Source organism: Actinia tenebrosa, unplaced genomic scaffold (genome assembly GCF_029948245.1).
Source record: "Actinia tenebrosa isolate PJP-AT-01 unplaced genomic scaffold, QUT_ActTen_1.0 PGA_scaffold9__36_contigs__length_13948895, whole genome shotgun sequence".
In the NCBI taxonomy this organism is placed as follows: domain Eukaryota; kingdom Metazoa; phylum Cnidaria; class Anthozoa; order Actiniaria; family Actiniidae; genus Actinia; species Actinia tenebrosa.
The window spans coordinates 2,491,363-2,514,548 of NW_028292586.1; the positions used below are offsets into that span (position 1 = coordinate 2,491,363).

General features: G+C 35.8%; 2 protein-coding genes across 2 annotated transcripts; one reads left to right on the plus strand and one right to left on the minus strand.

The window, feature by feature from the left end:
* Nucleotides 1-89: 89 nt before the first annotated feature.
* LOC116304616 (deoxynucleotidyltransferase terminal-interacting protein 2) lies at nt 90-7,210 on the minus strand. The gene is made up of 6 exons (XM_031714373.2): nt 6,416-7,210; nt 5,429-5,561; nt 3,803-3,898; nt 2,510-2,674; nt 1,329-1,438; nt 90-881 (listed from the first exon to the last, which is right to left on the minus strand). Exons 1-6 carry the CDS (start codon nt 6,694-6,696, stop codon nt 773-775), a joined length of 894 nt encoding a protein of 297 aa, XP_031570233.1. The 5' UTR covers nt 6,697-7,210; the 3' UTR covers nt 90-772.
* A 1,590-nt stretch (nt 7,211-8,800) lies between these two features.
* On the plus strand, nt 8,801-22,619 carry LOC116304609 (T-box transcription factor TBX20). Its single transcript, XM_089025247.1, has 5 exons — nt 8,801-9,769; nt 12,507-12,789; nt 14,416-14,556; nt 15,871-15,932; nt 19,970-22,619. The coding sequence occupies exons 1-5, from the start codon at nt 9,207-9,209 to the stop codon at nt 20,049-20,051; spliced, it is 1,131 nt and encodes a 376-aa protein (XP_088881373.1). The 5' UTR covers nt 8,801-9,206; the 3' UTR covers nt 20,052-22,619.
* Nucleotides 22,620-23,186: the final 567 nt, after the last annotated feature.

The window sequence follows — 23,186 nt, forward strand, 5'->3', positions numbered from 1 at the left end:
AGCAACCTTCAAATTTTTTTGAATTTCACAGTCATTCCTTGTTTTTCCTATTTTTTCCTCGTTTTAAATGCAAAGACACTTCGAAGCTATTGAATTACAAGCATTTTAATTGACCACCTCTTTTTGCCAGCCAAAAGCGATGTTTAAAAATCAGACCACTGGAGCCGGAATATTTATATCTGATATTTTGTGCATCTCTTTATGCTGCGCTGAAGTACGTTTTTATAACAAACGGTTTTTTAGAATTGGTGCTCTCGACAAAACTCAGATAAGCAAAAAAGTATTTATATTTTAAGTAGCTCTTTTTTTTAAATATTACGACGATGTGCTAATAATTGCGTTTCCTATACAAATTTCTGCACGCGAACCAGACGTTTTAGTATTGTGGAAGAAAACGTCGGAGTTCGTTCGTCCTATCAGAAAACATTATTTGAATTCTTGTTTTGAAAATATATAATCTCTTTTCCCCCATTAAATTCACATCGGTCTTCGTAATTTTTGTTTTCTGAGTCCGCATTCCCTTTGATTTAAGTCAAGAGACAAGTTCGTAGTAAGACAAGCGCAGTCATGTCCAATGAGTTGTCCGGCCTAGCAACACATTCTCGTACCCAGGACTCCACTTCATCGACTTGAGAAGCACTGGGTATGATAATATGGACCGGCTGCTCATTTGGTCAGCGGTGGAAAAGTCTTATGACGTCAGTGTTACCTAGGATTCTATTGGACAAACAAAGTCGCAAGGTCCTGAGTCAAGTTACGTGATCTATAATAATCAATGTCTTGCCCAATTAGGTTTTCTTCTGTTCATCTTTTTCTTGTAAAATCCCTTTCTTCCACTTTGCTTGGCTGCTTGTATTTCTTGAAACTTTTTCTTGTTGTATCTGTCACACGTAAAAACGATATATCATCTATAAGTTCTAATAATTATCCCACATGAGCACACAGCTTTTTTCGTTGCAACTTGCGTTAAAAGATAGAGAGTTGAAGTACTGACAGATAGATAAATAGAAGGACAGACAGACAGAAGGAAGAGGAGGGCAAAGGGAGAAAAATACCTGCTTTTTGATTGCTAGCAAAGTCCTTCTTTTGTAGGAATACCTTACTTATAGGGTTAGTTGTTTGGAAGACCAATCTTTTTTATATTAATCATATATATTGTTTTTAAAACCAATCATGAAACTTGTTGCAAACGATGAACGACGCTCCTGGGGGACGAATGAATGAACGAACCTTTCCGGGTATTTTCCAGTTTTACAAACATGTTTGCGATTGCGTGCTCTAATTTCTTTGAGAAGCCACGTTTCGTTGTTTGTTTTTAAACATTTTACCTTCTGAAGTCTGTATCAGCCAGTAACTCATTTACGATATTATTTCTACGATCTCGTTTTGGTATTCGTGATGAATAAAAGTCAGCTGCTCCTTCTACTATCGTCCCGATCTAAAAATACGAACAAAATCTGTTAATAACACATTGATACCAAAATACCACAGGTCATGTACATGGGCTTCCTGTGTTTGAGGCCATACACAGATGCATGCTGGGAAACATTGCACTGTTTTTTTTCCAAAATGGCAAATTTTTGTTCAATCCATACAACTGCTATTCCAGGTCGGTATCTGTTCGTTAAGCTGTCGGTAAATGGCCGGCGACGATATGATTGTAATTGTAAATTAAGGTGACTGCCTACTTTTGGAAATTGATTTAAGCTTTTTTTAAAACTTCGATTTTCCGAATTGAAATTTAATGCTGATTCCAAATCTGGAAAGAAAAATAGGGTGTCCAGCGCTCGTTTTCGAGATAATCAGCATTTAATGGAAGCCTACGCACGAGCTTTTGGAGTAAAAATTGCGCCACCGGAAGTGATTAGAAAAAAATTAAGATTTATAAGATAATAGTTATTTGCAGACTATATGATTGCAGGAGCGAAGGCTAGTCAATCCTTCTACAATAATACATGGATATTTTCGACAAAAAGACAGAGAGATACATTAATTTGTCATATTTTGTAGTTTCGGTGCTCTTAAAAAATCTCATATAAAGTCGAACAAAAATCCCTACAAAAATCTATTTTTTCACGTGTTCCTGATTTAAACTTTTCCTAAAATGTTGATATAACCTAGATTTTTAGGGGTTTTTTCGAATGAGCTATTAAAAAACATAGAGTCCCGTGCAAAATTTGAGGGTTTTGCCCTGTTGAAGCTAAATACGCGTATGGTTCTTCAATAAAATCTTGTAGATTTTTCAGCGGTTTTTGAGCGCGCGCACATCGTGGGCTCAAATCGAACGTTCAAAAGTAGGCAGCCACCTTAAGTACGAATAAATTGTTTGTTTTTTTTTGTTTTTTGTTTTTTTGTTGTTTTTGTTTGTTTTTGTTTGTTTTTTTTGTTTGTTTTGTTGTTGTTGTTGTTTGTTTGTTTGTTGTTGTTTTTTTTGACGGTTGGCAAGGGACAGTAAATAGTAGTTAGACAAATAAAATGCGCTGTGCTAGCACGTAGGATTCTAACTTACCTGGAAATACTTGGGTAATTCTTTAGAATCGTTTTTCCTGTAATGTCTCTTTGGATCCAGTACATTTCTTAGTTTCAACAGCTTCAGATCTCGCTCTATTTCTGGTGTTATTGTTGTCGCAGGAAGGTTAAACCACTTAGGGCCAGCTGACTGTTCTTTGGCTTGCTGTGAATAAATTCAACAATAAAAGCCACAACTTAGTGGTCTTCCTTATGTGTTTGTTTTACAACCTAATATTGACAAGGTCTTTGAAAGATGGAGAGATAGGAATAAAGGTTTTGCACTATCACGTGCCCACGCCCATAATACAGCTTGGGCCTCCTGTGGTAAGTTTACAGAACAATAGAAGTCCTTTTCTCTCGTGGTTTGAATTCTTTCTCATGTAAAACGTTTTTATTGTTCATGCCATCTAACATGGCTGCCAACACGTGATGGTGCAAAACCTCTATAACTGTAGTGTTGTGAAGGAGTTTTTTGTTGAGGGAGGAAAACCAGAGAAAATCCTCGAAAAAATAATAGAGAATGACTAATTTGGGTGTTATGCAGATATCAAGAGTCTTGCTACAATTTTGAAAGACAGGGAGATGAGAGTGTTTACATCATCACCATCCGCCATTCATGAAAAACCATCAAAATTAGTTGTTTTAGCTTGCTCATACTTTGTTTTTTTCAACATACTGGTCAAGATGACAAGCAAAGCAAAGATTTGACCAGATATGTTTTAATTCTGCACAGATATTTTCTGATGTCTGGCTGTTATTTTAAGCCCTAACCCCGAGGAGGGGTTACTACCTTTGTCCAAGTGGTAGGGGTGAGGGCAGTCAGTTTTGAAAACGAACCCTAAAAGGTATGCCCATATATGATTTAAAGTGATTGCGCTGATGCCCTTCAATCAGTGACTGGTAAAATTTTTCTTCTGTTCTTTCATGTTCGTTCAATGAAGAAAATAAATAACAATAATTGACACTAAAAGGTACAGAGCCATGTTATGTAATTTAGAAGATATAACTAGCTAAAAACTAGTGTGAGCTGCGTCGGTGTTTCTAATGAAACAGTAATGATGAAAAGGTAAATTATACACCATGAAAAGATGAAAAAACTTAGTGATGTTTCGGACGCTGGTTTTTCGTCGGAGTAAAAGATTAGAATCATAACTTAGATTTGGGTGAGAACCCAAAGAAGGTTTACACAGCATTGAAATGTTTTCAGCCGCAAAGTTCTGCCGATTACCCCTCCCTCTTGGATAAATGGAGTACCCACCCCTCCCAAGGGCTTTAAATAATGTTAGCCTACCTGTCTTTCTTTCTTTCTTGTACTAAATGATTTATACATTGGTGGTGCTGTGTGATGCTTTTCAAAATCTGGGGTGATTACACTCTTTGCCATCAACTGGAAACCAAAAATATTAAAATGATTTCAATGACGAAAGTTTTTTTTAGGGACTTAAGGATTTTAGTCGCCAAAAAATTCAGCTCAATGTTTAAACTGTTAGTTTTCCAATTTCTATTTCTTCACTAGCTTCTGGTATGGCCTTTGTAATAGGGACTTTAAGATTTGCAAAATCTATGACAGCGGCATCAACCAGAAGGTCCAGGCATCTTCAAAGTCTGTCTTCCCAGTGAATGAGTTGACTTTACTGACAATGTTTGGAATGAAATCTCCAATAAACAGAACCCTAAAGAGAAGTTATTCACACTTCCGGTTGATGTAGATCCGTCGTAGATGTTGCAAATCTTAAAGTCCTTAATATCAGAGAAACTGCTGAATGATCAGGGTTCTTGCTACATTTTCGTTACAAAATTCAAGGACTTTTTAAGCACTTTTCAAGCACAAAAATTCGATTTTAAAGGACAACGTCTTTTGTATTAGAACGTGGTTTAAACATTGATTCAATGTTACAGTGCAGCCAATTCAGCCGGGGCCACGTCCACCAATAAAAAAACGATCATGCCACGAACCAACCAGTAAACAAGCAACCAAAAACTCTTCAATCAATTTTAATCATTATTTATCATAAAAGGAAAGTTAGAAATAACATTAAGTTTGCATTAAATTCAAGGAGTATTCCAGGAGTTTTGGCATTTTCCCCTATTTTCAAGGGCTTTTCAAGAGCCCTTGAAAATGTGTTTTCAATTCCAGGGCTTTTCAAGGAGTAGCATGAACCCTGAATAATAGGCCAGTTCACTAAAATGTGGCATCAAAAGCGTTATTTTTTATGGAGAAGGAAAATTGAGAAACCCCATAGAAAATCTTAAAGCACAGGAGAGAATAAAAAAACAACAACTATGGTTAATGCAAGGGTAAAGTCTTCTTGGGGCAAGGCAGGGCTTCAATGCATAAAGTCGGATATCAAGGAATTATCTGATAACTGAACATAATTTTCCCGCTTAATTAAACTACCATGATCTTCTCCTATGTCTATAACCCTGCCAGGACTCTTTAGGTAGTTAATAATCTTCTCCTAATATTTCGAAAATTAATGAAAAACTTTTATGCTAACTGTTAATATTGTAGAGTTGACACTTGTCTTATTTTGAGTATTCTTATTCAATAAATACTACTGTCCTAAATGTATGTATTGATTACACTTTAGGGTCAAAGTTTTTGCATATTGCTGTATAAACTTGTTTCAAAGAATGTTGGAGATCTGAGATGGGCGATCTAAGACTAAATGCAATTTTTGTGCTTTTATGTTTCCTGGCTAAAATAAGAAAAATCACATTTCTGACACAAAGCTTATGCTTCATATTCTAATGTAAAAAGAAACTTTGTTGTTCAACATTGAATATTAAATTTTGCAGAGTGTTACAGGATCTCTGATTTCAGATTTCAGATCTGACCAACAACGTCTTTGAAATAGGTGTACACACTGTATGCTGCAAACTATTCCAAAAATGTTTTAGTCAAGTACATACATACCTTATCTAAGTCACATTTCATTGGTTTAGGACAGACAGCATTGTGCAGTGACTTGGTCGTAGGTCTGTCTAGGTTCAAGTAAAGATCTGTTGATTGGACACCTGGTTGAAGTTCTGAAGAAAGTTGAGTTTGCCTGTGGATTTAGATAACTAATCATTAGGATACCAATATTCACAGTTTACAAAAAATTTTGAGAATAGGACATTTGCATGATGGCATCAATGACCTCTACTACCAGACTCTCTTGCACACTTTACCAAGCATTATGGTAGTGGGAGTCAAATGATGCTATCATGCAAACACCTTTTTTACAATAACTTAAAAATTCCGAGTCATCTTTATTTTCCATTCTTGAAAATGGAGTTAAGATGACTCTGAAACATTGAACTTGACAAATTTTAATGATTGCTTGGTTCTGAATTAGTAAGTCTTTTTATGTGAATCACCATGTAATAAGAACACTTAGAAATGATGTGGCATGTTTTCTCATACATATTTTCCAAAACAAAAAGAAGATACCACTTTTTGAGGTTAACAGTTGGGTTTCTAAGAGTAATATTGTGTGATTTGAGGGTAGTAGGAAGGGGGAGGAAGACAAGACCTGAAAAAAATCCTGTTTCAACCCACCCTCTCCCCACTGTCCTCACCCAGAATGAATCCTGCTACAGCACTTTGAAATCAAATTAAGTTGAAGGTCTTGATTAAGTCTCCCCTTCACCTCCCCTTTCCCCCCCCTTTCTCCATAGCCTGAGAGTGCCATTGTGTTCCATATTCGCTTTGCTCACAAATGGGCTGTATTAACATTTGGCACGGTTTTTCCTGCCAAAGTAATATCCAACTACAGCAAATATTTTACATATATATTTTTTTTAGTATCTCAAGATAAAGATCTGATGATAGATTTTCTACGCCACGTTACTGAAGACTCAGTCCACGTGATAACTAAATTCTAAACAAATTGAAATTATAAGCTTCAAATATACGTACTCTCTTGAACTGCTCATCTTTATTACATCTGTTATATCCACAGACACTGAATCAGGCTTCTCACGCTCATCTCTCTCTTTCTCCATTTCTTTTCTTTTAGAATGTTGAGCCTTGGAAACCATAAACTCGTAAGTCTGTGCTACCAAACCTTCCAAATCCATTGCCTCTTCTTCGTCTTCTTCGCCTTCTTCTTCAAGTTTTTCTGGCTCTACCTTTTCTTCAATACCTTTAGAATCTTCTTTCTCTTTTAAACGCACACTTCTTCGTGTTTTAGGTGCCATTTTTTAAGTATTTATTTAGAGAAATTTTCTTAAACTTTGAATTTTTCAAAATTAAAAGAAGTTAATTTAGTAGAATATTCATAGTCAGCGGTATCACCATGGTATCGACCGCTGAGAGTGCGTGCACGGGCTCGTCTGGGTGACCACGTGTCTTATTCAAAATATTTTTGAAACTGAAAATGTGTGTTTCGTAATAGTCTCGTCAAAAAGAAAAAGAACTAGTTGAATTGGAGCCGAGAACTCGATGGTCTCTAGGAAACCAGCTCGAATAAGAAGAAAAAGAAACAAAAAGGATGAAAATAACGCGTTATACTTTTATTCATTCGAAGAGTGTGTGTCATTTTTGATGGATTTGAGTTCACGGTTTCTGATCTTTGCCGGCCGGCTCCAAAAACAATCTTTTAAAAAAGCCGGCGGCAACGTCTTTTTGAATCCTTTAAACGAAAAGACTTAGTTGTGCCTTGGCAAAAAGTCTTTTTGCTCGAGTTCACGGTTAGCATCTGACAACTAGTTAAATTAATTCCACATAAATTCAAAAAGCCAAAACCAATTTTGTTTTTGTGAGCAAAAATAGTACTAGCTCAACCACATGATTTGATTTTCCTGATATAAACCTTCAGTCCTAATGCTCACACCCTAGCAATCCAGCGCAAAGATATCAATAAGATCGTATCACACTCTGTATAATCACTAGAAAAACGGGCCGGTCCATAATCTTCAGTAAATGCCTGTCTATCAACTGTCTTCGTCTACACTACTTGAACTACAATATATTCCATTAGATTGACAAATGTCTTTACAGTGAGTTAACGTTTACTCCGTCGAACCGTGGACGAGCTTTTATCTTAGGTTATTTCAAATCCTCTAAAATGAAGTATTCAGCTGTTAAACAGAAAACATCGAGTGACTGATCAAAATAAGTCTTATTTCCAATCTTTTGGCTAAATGGATAAAATTTACAGAATGCATCTAAAAAAGTGTCAAAAAGCTAAAATCGTTTTTGATTCGAGTGCCCTTAGTGTTAAAATACTGCAGCAGTTGAGATTTTTGTCTTATATTACTAGTCGGTGACTTAAAACTTTGTCTGAGCATACGAATACAAATAAATAAAAGATCCGAGATAAAAAAAGATGACAATAAAATAAATATGAAAAAAGGCTTTTAAAATCAATTTTCAATCAATGACTAACTACTTACTAAAGGTCTTTTTTAGCTAAGTAAATTTGTAACTCCATTTATCCTAGGGGGCATAAACGTGATCCAGGCATTGCAAAACCGATTTCGTCGGTATGAAACCCACCAACACTCAAAAACAAACAAACAAATTATTAAAAGATGAATCGCGGCTATGGCTTTTGCTGAACTTGAAGTCAACCATGCATAAATGACAGACTTGTGCAGGCATAGTTAATAGACTATAGACTATAGACTATGGTGCAGGCAACTCTTAATTGTCAGAATAGGATTTTACAGATATGATTGGCAGAATGGTTCCGAGTGGTTTTTAAGTTGCTTTACAATGTGGAAGGATATGATGAAAATTTAGAAGTCAAAATTCCTCAGTAAAATAGTTTGGATCCGACAGTTTAGTTATAAATAGGTTGTCACTGGATATATAAATACATCAAATAATCAATTGTTAATTTTGAAAATTATGCATCAATAGAAACGTGTGAAAACTAGGTTTGACTTGTAAAGTTTAGTAGGAACCGAAGGTCAGTTTTTCAAGGTGGAAATCTTGGCAAAACAAAGAGTAGTTGTGTTTCAAAGTGTGAAGGCGTTAATTTTTATGGAATTTTCTGAAATGCGAGGGAGTTGTGAATCTTGGCTGATTCTTACACTTAAAAGCCGTAGGATCAAAGATTTGAGCAAGTATACTAATCGAGGATGTTTTTAAAGTATAATAAGCTGATCTGGAGACAAATAACCAGAATTATTGACCACAGCGTCACAATGAGAGATTTAATAACCAACTTAGAAAACCGGCCTCGTATTATCAGCGCTCTATCAACACACCTTTACCCTTCATAGGCTTTCATCCTCTTTAATTGGATCTTTCCTAATTCAAGTACTTCGAACAGTGATAAAAGTAAAAATTCGTGAGAGATTGCTTTACACCTGGTGCTTAACTCTTGGATCCAATTGGCTAGCCTCTTGGCCACAGCCTGGAGTTATCACACTCTACCCAATGGTGATAGCCGATAAACCCGCCCCTAGTGACTATTATGGGTTAATCGTGGACACACACATTCTAACACCTTTGGCACTTTAGGGAATATTGAATAAACTGCTATTCTCACATGTCAATTAGCGGAATTGTTTACCTCTCGCGCCAATCAATTTACACGGTTCCGCGGGAGGCCAGTATACATTTCATTGAAGAAATTCTAAAATCAACAACAGAAAAGCTGATACATTCTGACAAAAAGCTGGCGAGTGATTTCAGGGATTTCATTCAGCTCGTACAAGTCAGCTAACTCGCACTGACCGACCCTTAAGAATTACACTGAATGAAAATGTCCTTGGAACAAGACAGGTCTGAAGTTTTATCATCGCGAGCAGCGGCATTTTCAATTGCCAATCTTTTGAATGACGATTCAAAGAAACTTTCATCAGAAACACAATTCCATTCAACAAGAAACCAAGTCAATTTGGATCAACCAGCTTCCAGCAAACGCTACGCAAGGACGTCACTGTACCAACAGAAAGATTTTATCTCTTCTCAACAAAGCTACCAACCTTTTTCACAAGAGAAAAGAGGCAAACAAGACAGCTACGCAATCAGGAATCTCTTAGAAAATGCACAAGCAAAGATCAATGAGCACGAAGATTTTAGTACCACGCGCCACCACACCAACATTAACACCCCAGAAAGAGAAAACCCGCTACACCAACTCACTAACTGCTATGATTTCGTCAGAAATTTTGATTTTCTGAGAAGTGACTTAATTTACAAGGATATCCCAAGAATGCCATTAGGCCCACGAGAAATCCAAGTGGCTCTTCAGCAGAGTGAACTGTGGTGGAAATTCTATTCCTGCGGGACAGAAATGGTGATAACAAGAACTGGAAGGTAAGTATTAGATATTTAAGATCATTAACTCACTCTAATTACAACTTCACAAAAAAACTTTTTTCCCAACCACAAACAGAACATTTGGTTTTGACTTGTAAAGTTGTTCGAAAGTCGTTAAGTGCTGATGGAGAGCCGGGAGACTTGCACAAAAAGAATTCGGTTCGTTTTGATCAATATTGAGCTCCTCCTTAATTGATAAGGGCGGTCAAAACAAGAATTGTCGTGCTATTCATATAGTTAGACCAACTTCCCAGTCTGTTTACACCTTTTGCTATTGAAAGCTCTTATAATTGTCAGTATAAGTGTGAAGAAACAGCTATTGTAAAACAACAATTCCAGTTACTCTGATTAAAGAAAGCTCTCTTTAAAAATACTAGGGTATTTTCTACCGTTTTAAGTGGGAAAAACACCCTTTTGATCCACAAATTTGAGCACATTCCTCGCTTAGAATTGCAACACTTTTCGCAGATAAAGTGTATTTAATATTCAAAAGTGCATCTTGAATCTGTTATTTTTATGTAAGTGTTTGTTGGTAATAATTGAAAATGTTTTGAAATCCTCGAAAACTAAAATAATTTTACGCGGGGTAAAAAACTTTGCACTCTTAAATTGATTCTCCTGTATCATATATCAGTTGGGCCTGTTCATCAAATACTTGCAAACAAATCTATAAAGTGGTCAAGTTTCGGTAATACTTCTCTTCTCTTTGATAATTAAGACTGACCAAGTTAAAACACTCCGTATTATTAAACAAAAAAAAACTTGTCTTTAATTGCTTCAAATGAAAAGCTGAGAATTCTCATTCGTATTAATTCCGCGAATCTCGAACGTTCTTCAGACTTTCCTTAACATTCCTTGACACATCGAAATGTTACGAAATTTACTCTCTTTCTATCGCTTACTCTCTATCGCTTACTCGTATTTAGATAAAATCAAAAATATTTTTCTTCATAAAGCAATTCTAGCAATAATATGAGAAAAAAATTATCAGTTGCTCGAAGACTAAAGGTTGTTATTCGAAGAAAAACATAAGAATCGTTTCTTTACTCTTTTTTCAATTTTAATTTTTATTTTTTTAAATTTTTTTTTATCTTCTGATATCGTTGACGAGTGAGACTTTTCGTCGAGGTTTCATTCTATACGATAAGATCGTAATAGCCTCAAAATCTTTTATCTTCTTATAATCATCCTCTAAAGATCTAGCAAGCAGTTCGTTAGCTACTTGATGCCTTTGTCCTAAATAAGCCCGGATTGTTTAATAGACTCAACTAAGCCAGATATCTTTATTACATCCTTCAAAGTTATCTCGATTTTCAACTCAGCACTTTTTATCCGGGTTTGAGGGTGAAATTCGTTTAGTTTATTTTGTTGCCCTTTGGAGAATTTTTACCGTGATGGGGGGAATTCTCCATAAACCAGCATGGTAATTTACCATTACAGGTGTAACCTTATTAAAATTCATCTTAAGGGACATTAAGTATGCAAAATTACAAAAGTTGGAACACCAATTTTAAGTCTTCACATGTGCACACAAAGGATGTCTTTGATCTCTTATCTGGAACTAAACATGGAGTCGTCTGAGTTCGATGTTTCCATTCATACCCAATGGGTCTTGACAATGGCCAAGGGCTGATTGCTAGTCATGAGGTCATTTCTGGCTCTTTTGGTTAGACCTAGTGCACAACAGACTCAAACGTGGACGCTGGTTTTGTTGTAGAAACCTTTGGTCTTTAAGAGTGATGTTCTAGACAGTTAATAAAAGCTAGAGGACGTTGCCGGGTCTAGACAAGCTCTTTTTAGGGCGTCCAATTCATCTCGAGGTCACCTATTGATCAGAGCCAAACCTGTGTGATACACACTCGTTTTCTTTATTATCCTGGGAATAATAGCAACACAAGGGTTCGTGCTACGATCATGGCAGGGCTAGACAACATTACACCTTCTCAAGTGCACTCGTGTTGCTAGAGTATCTATCGACAGTGTTTTGCCTGTTGACTAGCAAGCACACTGTGCACGACTAACAGTTCTCCGTAGGTAGACTTGGCTTAATATCGCAGGATGCTTACAAGTCCTGCACTCACAAGGAGAGAGAGCGAACATTGAACGCAATGTAGCAACCTATGTTTAAGGCATATGGGATTGTCAAAATAAACAAGGAAAAGGGATTTACTGGAGATTGTCTTGCACACGTGCCCAAACCACCTCAAGGGGCGTGGTCCTTTGTCCCCTTTCGTTCCCCTAATCTAGCATGTTTACAACTTGTTATAATAGCAGATCTCGTCGCATGAACAAACGGTTAGCATATGCTATCAAGTGCTATAGCTACGCAAGTGCTGTTCATGCGTATGCATGGGCTTTTTGATGGTTTAATAGGTCTTAGAGCCTTGCAGCTATATTCTGGTTGCCATATAGAACCAACGCCACTATCATCCAGCTGCAATGAAGTGAATTATTACGAAGCGCTATCATTGTTGTTTGTTGGTTGAAAGCTTTGCTAAGTGAATCACAGCTCATGTTCCACAACTGGTTCAGACAATAGACCAAAGCATAGATTAATTAAATGAGCCAAACTCCATTGAATAAGCCCTAGGATGGTCAGGTGTGTGGCTCATCTACACGCCTCTCTCCAGAGAAAGTACATTCACCTAAACACAGACTGTTCGTCTACTTATCGCGTTCGTGGCAAAGCGTCTCAGTGATGATAGCTTATTATATTTCTATTCTCTTTTCACAGGCGAATGTTCCCGACTCTGTCCTTGTCGTTTTTTGGCATGGACCCAAAGAAATACTACTCAATCCATGTCGACCTGGTCACAGTTGATCGTTACAACTACACCTTTGTGAACAACGCTTGGCAAGTCAACGCCATAGCTAGTGAAGTACATCCTTCATCGTACATTCAGTCTTACCAGGCCGATGAAATTGTTCATACGGGAATATACTGGATGAAAAACGGCGTAGACTTCAAGAAAATTAGACTTACAAACAGAAGAACAGGATCCTTTAAAGAAGGAGAGGTAAGGAACTTGACATGTCGATTTTTTTTCAATCTCTTCGAGTTACGAAACAAAATCTATTTCTTTTAATTTTACTCGAGTGCTCTTATTCAAGGTCGGATTAATTAAATTTATCATTTCAGCTGTCATAGAATTTTCAATCATTTTTGCGGCGAAGTGAAATTTAGCTTGGACGACGGAACGTTTACTGCGCATGTCTGAAATTCTCACAAAGAACCACATTCAAGCTTTAAGAACGTGCTTCGTCTTGCTTATAAAAGTAGTATTAAAGAAGAAAAATACATCCAGGTTTTTTAAACGGTTTTTCACCTTTTGTCCATGTGATTTTCAGCCACTGACAATGAAAATAAAGAGAGAGAGAAGCCACGGCGAATTGTCGTTTTTCGTAAATTTTCATCGCACTCTCATTACTTATTCATGGGGACTGTTTTCATTGTCTTGTACAAGATTACCTTTTGTATCTTCTGTATCTTATTACAACGAAAAATCTTCATATTTTTTAGCTTCAGATAGACGGAGAGGGGTAAACTAACTTCTACTACCATTCCTAACATTGTTTTTTTTAATTTAGCTGATAGAAGTATTCATAACTTTTCTTGGGAAATATCTGTTTTTGAGTGGTCAAACAGAACTAGTTTGCAGATGTCGAAAATCATTTAGCAGTTACGCATTATTCTCTACCAACGTTTAAGAATTAAGTGCTTTGAGATAGTATCACTTCATATGAACTTTTTGTGGTCGAGGTCACAGTAGGAAGGAAAAATGAATGGGGGGTTGGTTCAGATTGAGAGATTTTTAGTTCTACTCGCTTTGTATTGACAATCGACAATAAAAACCATACACATGCTACCTCATGGTTGCAAATAATTCAAATATTTCCATACTTATATCTTATTATTTTCATATATTTATTACATCCTCATTTGTATTCGCTTAAGTAGTTGTGCCCGATATTTGTCGAGATTTTAACCGAACTAAAAGCTTCAATAGAATAGCTGTTAGCGACTTTGAAAAGAAAAAAAAAAAAAACTATTGTAGCGTTTTGTTTAACGCTCAAATTTTTAAATAGATTCACTATGTTTGACACAGGTATTCGGACCCAAGCAAGGGGGAAGGTGGTGGGGGGAACGTGTGTGAAAAATGATTAAAGAAAAATGATAAAAAAGAAAAGACATAGACAAATAAAATAAACTAAACAATAAGGCAGTGGGTGATTAAAATAGTTGAGCGTACGAGACTTACATAAGAATATTATGGATATGTATCGTAGATAGGTAGTAAAGGTACAGTAAATGATAAAGTACAGTCGTACAATGTACATTGAATTAAGAATAAAAGCATTTCGAGTGAAAGCAACGTTACGAAACACGAGCTCATGCGTCGCGGCGGTGTGGTGGGGATTATAATAGAGTATCAAAATAAGAAAGCTCTGGGATAGTCGTTCGATCTACCAAGTGTTTATCATCCGTCAGGGGTTAAAACACAAGGTAGAGGTCAGTATTCGACCTACACGAAGCGAAGCTTTGAAAAAGAAAAAGGCTAAATGGTTACATTTGAAGATAGAAAATTATTTTGTACTCCTTTGTTGATTAAAAAGCCTCATGAATGTTTTATTCATTTTTCTAGCTTCAGCTGAGTCCGAACAGAAAATATCAACCAAGAATTCATGTTGTTGAGGAAACAGATGATGGCACGAAGGTTTCCTGTTCAACCTATGTCTTTCCAGAAACTTCTTTTATTGCCGTCACAACCTACCAAAATGAAGAGGTAACCAGTTCATTGTTTAAAACTGTTTGATTAAAATTAAATATTGTAATTGAAAGCCCGATTACTTATTGTGAAAGTCAATTTATTTTCAAAACGTCTTGCTTTGATATTATCATTTTCAAAATGATATTGTTTATTCTGTTCTTGTTCTCACCAAGAAGTTGCATTTCCATCGCTTTTGTATCATGAAAGAAAACTTTTCCTACAAGGCTAAACTAGCTGGGGATAATAATGCGTTTAAAAAATTCAATGAACTTCACTGAAGTGTTTAGTGCTGTTAAAAAGCCAGCATTATAGACATCCTGTATGGACACTTTTATAAAGTACAACTATTAACAACTTTGTCAAAAACTTTGTTTCGTTTTGTTCTTTTGAATTTAAACTAATATTACCTGAACTTCTATTTATAGCGAAACACTTTCTTAATTATACTCAATAAACAATCGGACGAAAGCTTTTAAATATTGGCTAAAGATTTAAAGCAGAAAGCTTGAATAGATGTCGATTGATAAAGCCAGATAATTCAAGGCGACAGGTTAAAAGCGTTTGAATAATTTACTACTTTTTGCTCGAGTCGAATTATAAAAAACCTTGATTCGATAAAGTAAAAATAACAATATTGAGGAAAAAAAGATTTTATCTTTAAGGATAAAAACCGAATGGTTAAATAAGAATGTACGTTTTAATTGGTAGAACGTGGTAGACTGGTAATTCTCCTGAGTGACTGTGGTAAAAATGAAACCAAAATGTCGTAGGACCAAGACAAAAACGTAGTACTTAAGAGATGTTATCTACAGTTTAAGTGGAAATAGAAATTAGAGTATCTATGATTGATAAAAGCTTAAAGCCGTCAGTAATTGGTCATTGTCAGGTCTTTTTTTCGTACTCAAGATAGAGAGACTTTGTTTCAAATTTTCTTAAGATACTTAAGTACTCAAGTAACTGAAGAATGACAGAAACATTCTGATATATATGTTTTCAAATTCTTCAGAATATTTTTTTAGTCAGCTTTAAAATCAACCTTCCAGGTTTTTGATGTTTAATAAGATAATGTTGTATGAAAAAGTTAATTTGCAAAGTTTAATAAACTGTCATTTTTATTTCATTCGGATTCTATTTTATGTCTTTATTTTCTCAAAAAGTTACTGCAAATTGTTTTTATTGCCGGAAAACTTCTCGAAATTCAGTTTATTTTTACTTGACTAAAATCTTCTTTTCCTTGTCTTAAAAAGGTTTGTTTTGATTAAAAAAGGAAGTTTATATTCTTTTGTACTCAATACTCCATTTTTATTGATATTTTCTTTTCTTTCCTAGTTGATCCAAATGAAAATCGACCACAATCCGTTCGCCAAAGGCTTTCGTGACAAAGGAGCAAGGTATGAATCAATTCCAAATTATTCTCGATATTATAGTCAAGCGCCTTTGTTAAGCGACTACCACCACAAACGACATTGTCTTCCCTAGTTAAATAGAGGACCTCTCTTCAAACACACTCTAAGCAGTATTTTTGCCATTTGATAAAAACAAATGAGTGTCCCGCTGAGCGACACTTGCTCATAACACGCACTTTAAATTTCGTGTGAGGAACATTATCCTTTGTGATAATATCCTTGAGTTAAAATTTTTTAAGGTCCAAATTGTTTTATTTTGAATTGGTTTGGCTTTGATAAAACTTTCCAATTGTTGAACATATATATCCTGTTTACTTAGAGTAATAATTTCGCTCCTTAAGATATAAGAGCTTCAATCATCATTTCACACACACAACTGCAAATGTAACGAACAGGTTTTAAGAAACACTTGAAAACACTGAACTCAAATTATTTATTTTTTCAACTCTTCTTTGGCTCGCTTGGTTCTCTGAAATTCTTTTACGGTTTAATTTGAACATATTAATCTCTGTTACTCACTCATTCGAGCGACAAAATGTTGGATTTACATTATCAAACGGTGATTGTTTCGTGAGCACAAAGGGCAAAACCTTTCGTGGGCATTTGCTTGTACAATTGAAGTAGTGGTAATCAACTCCATAGCAAAGTTGCAATTAGTTTACCAGAAAATCAAAGAACGTCTCCTCCATTGTTCTTAGCCAACACCTACATTTACCTCCCAGTTTTTATTCTTTTTCTTTCTTGACATTTGAGAAGCTTTTACCATTGTTTTTGTCTCATTCGTTAGATTATATCTACGTTGGAATTGAAATTCCATTAGTTGAGGAGAGACGAGTTTTATGCGACACTTGAATGGGTTTTACACTTTTTTGGGTTGTTTTATATGTTTTCAAATGGCTTTTACTATTTTTTTAAATATCACTTTTAGAATTTCAATTCTATAGATAAGCTTTACTACATAAAGAATTTTTGTTTTGTTTTCTGTTGTTGTTGTGGTTGCCAGAAATGAGCGTTTGATACTTAACTGTAATAGATCAACTTTAAACTATTTTTCTAAACGACAAACTAAACACCATACTGAAACGATAATAAATTGAAAACAGTAATCATTCATTTTGAAAATCCAATATTTAATCTTCAAAAAAGCGACCTTATAATTTTCCCCCACCTGCCTTGAATTAGTACACATCAAAAGTCTCAAAAAAGAAAATTATTTGATTAAAAACCTTATTTGCTTAAGACAATTTTCAAGGTAATTTTAAACTGCAAAAAGGATTTAAACCAGTAAACTTAAGATGTAGAATAGACTTGTGTCGCTTGCTACTAATTTATTGAAAGGTTGTATCAAAGTATTACTGTCATAAGGTGGAGATTAGAAACTGATAGCGTAGATTTAGACTCAAAAACGATTAATTTTTCAACATCATAATATCCAATGCATGCAATCATATAGTAACCGCTTCAAATCAACTTTTTCTAAATACGATGACAAGTAATCCCTAAAAGCACCAATTTTACCAAAATCGTTATACAAATTTTACTATTTCGCTTCTTCGCTCGAATATTACATCATGGAGTCAGGAATTATTTTTATCTGGGATTGTAATCTAAATTCAAATACTGGCCAGGAATTTTTCGAAATAATAGTGTATCTTCCTTTGGATATTCTACGAATGTTTAGCTTAACTGCTTGGCTAGATTTTTGGAGTTGAATTGTACGAACGAATATATGATAAAATTCAAAAACAGATAATTAAACAATCATTGTGCCGGTGCTCAAGATAACATCAAACCAACAATAACATAATTTTGATAACTTTTTCTTTAAAAAAATTGAAGTAGAGTTAATAAAGTTATTGAAAAATTTAGAAAAACTCATTGAAAGCGATTTTTTTAAACTAAAACATTAATACTAGGAATGGATGTCCAGTTTACATATCGTTCAAAAGATTTTCAAACAACTTTTCTCATCAAAAAACTTTGTGTTAAAATACGAAAAAAAAACTTTTTCCATGAACTAGGATTCCTCTTTTAGATTAAGTGTTTTTACCAGTAGTGATAAAGTATTCTTCTTAAAGATATTCTCCAGAAAACAGTAGAATAACGTAGAAATAAAGCGAGGTTTACCTTACACAATGCTTAAAAATGTAAACGTCAAATGGAAGAAGACAGGTAGTATTTTAAGATGATATCAGTCACTTACGTCTTTTTAGTTTTCTATAATAACTTCTAAACACAGCTTATACTTTCCCGGAATCTTTTGTTTGTTGTCTTTCACTCTTCATCATACAAAGACACGTAATTAAACCATAGTTAAAAAGCTATTTGAAACAGAGCACTCGATCCATAAACGTGTCACTGTGAATGTGAGAACGAATCATAGTTAACCGTGTTCTTTCTGATAGCAACACGTGTTGAGACGGCGTGTTGGAGAAATTAAAACTCCAACGTTAAATTTAAATAGCTCCATTAGACTCGCAATGAAACATCTTTCTACCTAAAACTCGTTAAAAACTAAAGTTTTTTGCCCTACATGACAGAAAAATCACGACCATTTTGTTTATATCTATTAATTTCTTATCTTGTACGATATGTTTTAATATAAGAAAGCTGTTTGCATCCGTTTCGCAAACAATCAATACTTAAAGGTTTAAAAAGTGGTATGAAAATGTAGTCTTGAAGAGAAGAACTCAGAAAGAACGTCCAATTGAATTGATGAAAAAGTACGTAAATCTTAACGCATAGAAACCCACGTGTTCGTGCAAACACAACATTGGTTATAGCATCTTTCAGAGCAACTCGGTCGGTTACGATTATCAAATTCTTCACCTGAATGGCTTCCATATATTTCGTATATATGACATCCTTCCTTAAGTATTTAGCTATTTAGTATATCAGGCGAATTCAGAGCCTAAAAAGCTTCGGTTGAATTATTGTCGGACAAAGTTTAATAAGGACATTGTGTTCCAGCACGCGTGCCAGTTATTATTAGGGTGATTAGCTTCAACTTTCTCACATCAAGAAAGCATATTCGGTTGATACAGTTAAAATAAGCCATTGTTTTTGGTATTTAGTTAATTAATAGATCGGCACAAGAGAGTTAAGATGGTTTTCTCCGCGTAAATAATAAAAGATGAATTATTGTGAGGTAGTCTGGGCAAAAACACTTGAAAAACAAAGTCAGTAACAATACTAGATTATATTGATACCCTACTTAACAAGCGCTTAAAACTCAGTCTTCATACGAACAAGGTATCTGTCGACTTCTTGTGATTGGTTTCATTCGCCCAAATCTTGAGGGTCAACTCCACAGTAAAGTCATAGCAGAAATCGCTGCCCAAAATGTCACATGTTGCATCGAAAGTCGTCTGTGAAAACGAGCCTTTTATCAGTTTATAAAAATTACAAAATTACTCGATTCTGATTGGACGATAGGAGTACAGTTAGATCCCAAATTGAATTCTGTAGAGTCCTAATTAAGTTGCTCAATTTTTTTGAGTGTATCATAAACAAAAAATCGCACAATATATCTTCTCGTACAATTCGGACTTTATAGGTACTCGTGATGTTTTGAAAGTTCTCAAAGCCTCGTCCAATCTTGAAAACTTTCAAAACATCACTCGTACCTATAAATTCCGAATTGTACTCGAGATCGTGCGATTTTTTAAATATATTTTTTACGACCATCACTCCCCTTACGGGGCTCTTCCTCGAGGCTCGCTCCACACCGCGTACTACCACTACATTCTATATTTACACTGGTACACTAGACAAAACGCACATTTAGATTTTTTACGGAGGGAGGAAAACCGGAGAAAAATATTCGTGGCAAGGGAGAGAACAACACATCGAACAAACTCTGACTTACATATGGGGTCCAGTCGACTTGTGCTTGCGACCCGGCCAGGCTTGATCTACATACACAGCGCTGTATCAGCGCATGCCTTCCACCTTATAGAAATTGCGTACAATATTGAAATATGCAAATAAATAATCTTTCCCCTTACGATTTTCTTTGGCAGGCGTCGATTTGTCCCCTACGACCAAAGACCAGCAAGCCAGCCCATGGAACCATCAAGCATGAGGTCGTCCGAAGTTTTGTGAAAAAGAATGCTAAGCACTGAAAATGCTTTGGTTTTACCAAATTCTCCTGCCAAAAACTCATGTCAAACGTCGGACTCGCTACTAAGGCTGCGTTTACCAGGTACCGCACGAATTTTTAACCGTTCAAAAATTCGACCAGTACATACCGTTTATACTGTATACACTCAACTGAAGAATCGTTGTCGGGTTCAGAAACATAGAACATAAAAGCTGAGACCAAAATGGCACATGGGAAGTATGTTAATTAGATGCATACTGTTACCGGGGACCCGTGGCATCATCCACTGTTTTTAATACGCGTTTGGCATTCTAAACCGACTGCATGGATGGCGCATTTCGGTCTCAGCTTTTATGTTCTATGTTTCTCAACCCGACAACGATTCTTCAATTGAGTGTATGCGAAATAAGTCCGGTTTACCCGGAACCGTTCGGCCCAAATTTGCATATTTTTATTCTGATACCTCAGTCCCGTGTGAATGGAACACCTAAACGTACAACTTTTTGACCGTTTAAAAATTCGTCCGGTACCATGTAAACGCAGTATAAAACCAGGGGCCAATGAACGAAAATGAAAACGGGTACCAACGTCAGTGGCAGCTTTAGTTTCGGTTTCTTTCGAAATATGTTGAGTTTAGACATCAATGTACGCAGTAGAGCTTTTAAGTTGTGATGTATTTCCGAGTCTAACTGGGGTACTTATCATTTACCAAAAAAAGTTAGCCCTAGAAGTATAGGATCACCCTACTTTCTCGAAAGCCGGCTACTGAGATAGTTATAGATGATTTAGCAGCAGTTTGAGCACCAATTTCGTATGATTTTAATAGTCAATACCAAGTGGACATAAATAAGAGAGGGAAACTTCTTATTGTGGTGCGCGTCATGTAAAATCCCGATTGGGCTATTTTTAGTAACCGGATGCGGTTTAAATTTCGCCTTACCCTACTCCCGTGCGTCAACTAGCGCACGCGCGCTCTCTTTCCGTTTGTTGTTTTGATCTCGTTTTTAGTCACTTTTACATGGCGCGCGCCAAAATTAGAAGTTTCCCTTACTCATTTATGCTCTCTTATCAATACATGGAGGCACGGGATTAGGGTAAGGCGAAATTGATGCTCTCTTGTCAATACATGTTCATACATTAGTCTAAATGTTTTTTTAAAAACCTCGGTAACCAATCTACCGTCTTCTTCATGCGGCAGAGAAAGAAATAATACTCAAGGAAAAAATACGCGTTCCTCTTCGCCTAATCAAATGAAGTTTAAAATATTCGCAAATATTTGAAGTGTGTTTTGGTTTATGGTATATTTATAGTCAAGAAAACTGATTTTTTTAAAGTCAGCTCTTTATATGCCAGCTAGTAAAGTAGTTTTATTGAAATATTTATTTGGATTGGAGAAATTGGACTTTAGTGGCAGTCGAGACATGAGGAATTTTCTCACCATTTCCATCACTGCTTACGAGTTTAGTTGTTTTTAATAAAAGAACTCTAGATTAAGATATTTTAAAATGTTAACGTTACAGTTATTAATTCATAATTGCGTATTTAATTTGAGCGGGAAAGTACACTGAAATGGTTTTCGATTTGAGCCAATCAAGAACCAAGCGAACGCGACTCATCCAGTCATAATAGATAAATGAATGTGCACAACCTCGTTCTCAGGGACTTCTTTGCTCGCTTCTTTTCAAAATAGACGAACTTGAAGAGATGGCGGTCGCCATTTCGGAAAAACAGCGAGAATAGAAGGCCCTAAGAACGAGGTTTGGATGCTCATAGATAGAGTTCTGGTGTTAAGCCAGCATAATAATTATTTGTAAACATAAACAAGAAAAAGTTACAAGGAAAATGATTGCAAAAGAAAAGAAATTACGCAAGAATTAAAAAAGAGCACAAAAAGAAAAATAGAAAAAATGACGGCTTTAGAATTCAACCAAATTGCTTTGTAAATGTAAAATATACTGAATCAGGTTTTTTACACTGAACCTTGTAAAATACTAGCCATTCAGACGTCGAGGAAAAAACTGGGTCGAATAGCGCAGCGCACTGATTCTAAAAATAGAACATTGCATTCTGTTTAACCGCTACGAGGATTATACGAACCGATTTTATTTTTCCTTAAAGTTACAATAATAACCCATGTAAACTAAGATCAACTGCGATCGGCTGTAAAAATTATCTGCTGAAAGTAAACTTGTAAGTTTGTTTGTCCGAATTTCGCCTTTGTCTTCGTTTTTATGACGTCACGGTTGCGCTGCGCTATTGGCATTGCAGTGCATTGTGGGAATGTTTTAGGGAACGAAGTAGACGCCATCTTGGAAATATGAAATAAAACAGTCCCAGAATGCACTGATGCACTGCCAACAGAACTCAACCCAGTTCTCCGGGTGGCTAATAGAAGTTTTTCTGTCATTTTTATCTAGAAATCTTAAAGATTTTCATTTCCATTGTAGTATCGACGTATTCGTGCCGCGAAAAGCATCATGGTTGAGATTCGCCGACATATTTGAAAGGGTTGTATGATTTGTTATGAATAGAAAAATTGATCAGAATTTAGTTTAGCAATAAAGACTTGAAAAAAATCCAAGACTCTGTTCTTGATGAAAACCTGGGTTCGAGTTGCGACCGCAAAGCATCTATGGATGGCTCGAAGACACTCCGCACTCACTACCACTACATTCTGTATTTACAACAATCGATTCACATATGGTGCCCATTGCGCATGCGTATAAGCATCGAAAATCTACAATTATGATCCCACATGGCTGAAAAGGTAGGATAGGTATTGCTATTCACCTGATTATTTCTATTGGGAATTTGTTGTCCAGGCATGTGGTTCCTATGATTATCATGTATGCGGGGCTTCCATGGAATTACAGGACTCTATTTAAGCTAGCCTTGCTAAACTAGATGTGCCTGTATAAATATTGACTTAATTAGCGCACACACTAACCGGGACCTCTTGAATCAAAACTGACCAATCAGACAACGGTAAACTAGACAGAAATTGAACTGATAATAGCGTTAGCCAATCAGTTGGAGTATCCGCACAGAAAATAAAATGAAATGAAAAAATGCGACTTACATCGAGGGAAAAAATGTGATTTCTTTTCTGTCAATCTCGTACCCAGAGCCTTTATTTC

Coding starts and splice junctions, on each gene's coding strand:
- LOC116304616 (XM_031714373.2), bottom strand. CDS start 6,696: ATGGCACCTAAAACACGAAGAAGTGTGCGTTTAAAAGAGAAAGAAGAT. Junction 1,439..2,509: donor AATTACCCAAGTATTTCCAG/GTAAGTTAGAAT, acceptor TCGTATTTTTAG/ATCGGGACGATAGTAGAAGG. Junction 882..1,328: donor GCTGATACAGACTTCAGAAG/GTAAAATGTTTA, acceptor TACGTGTGACAG/ATACAACAAGAAAAAGTTTC.
- LOC116304609 (XM_089025247.1), top strand. CDS start 9,207: ATGAAAATGTCCTTGGAACAAGACAGGTCTGAAGTTTTATCATCGCGA. Junction 12,790..14,415: donor GATCCTTTAAAGAAGGAGAG/GTAAGGAACTTG, acceptor TCATTTTTCTAG/CTTCAGCTGAGTCCGAACAG. Junction 15,933..19,969: donor TTTCGTGACAAAGGAGCAAG/GTATGAATCAAT, acceptor TTTCTTTGGCAG/GCGTCGATTTGTCCCCTACG.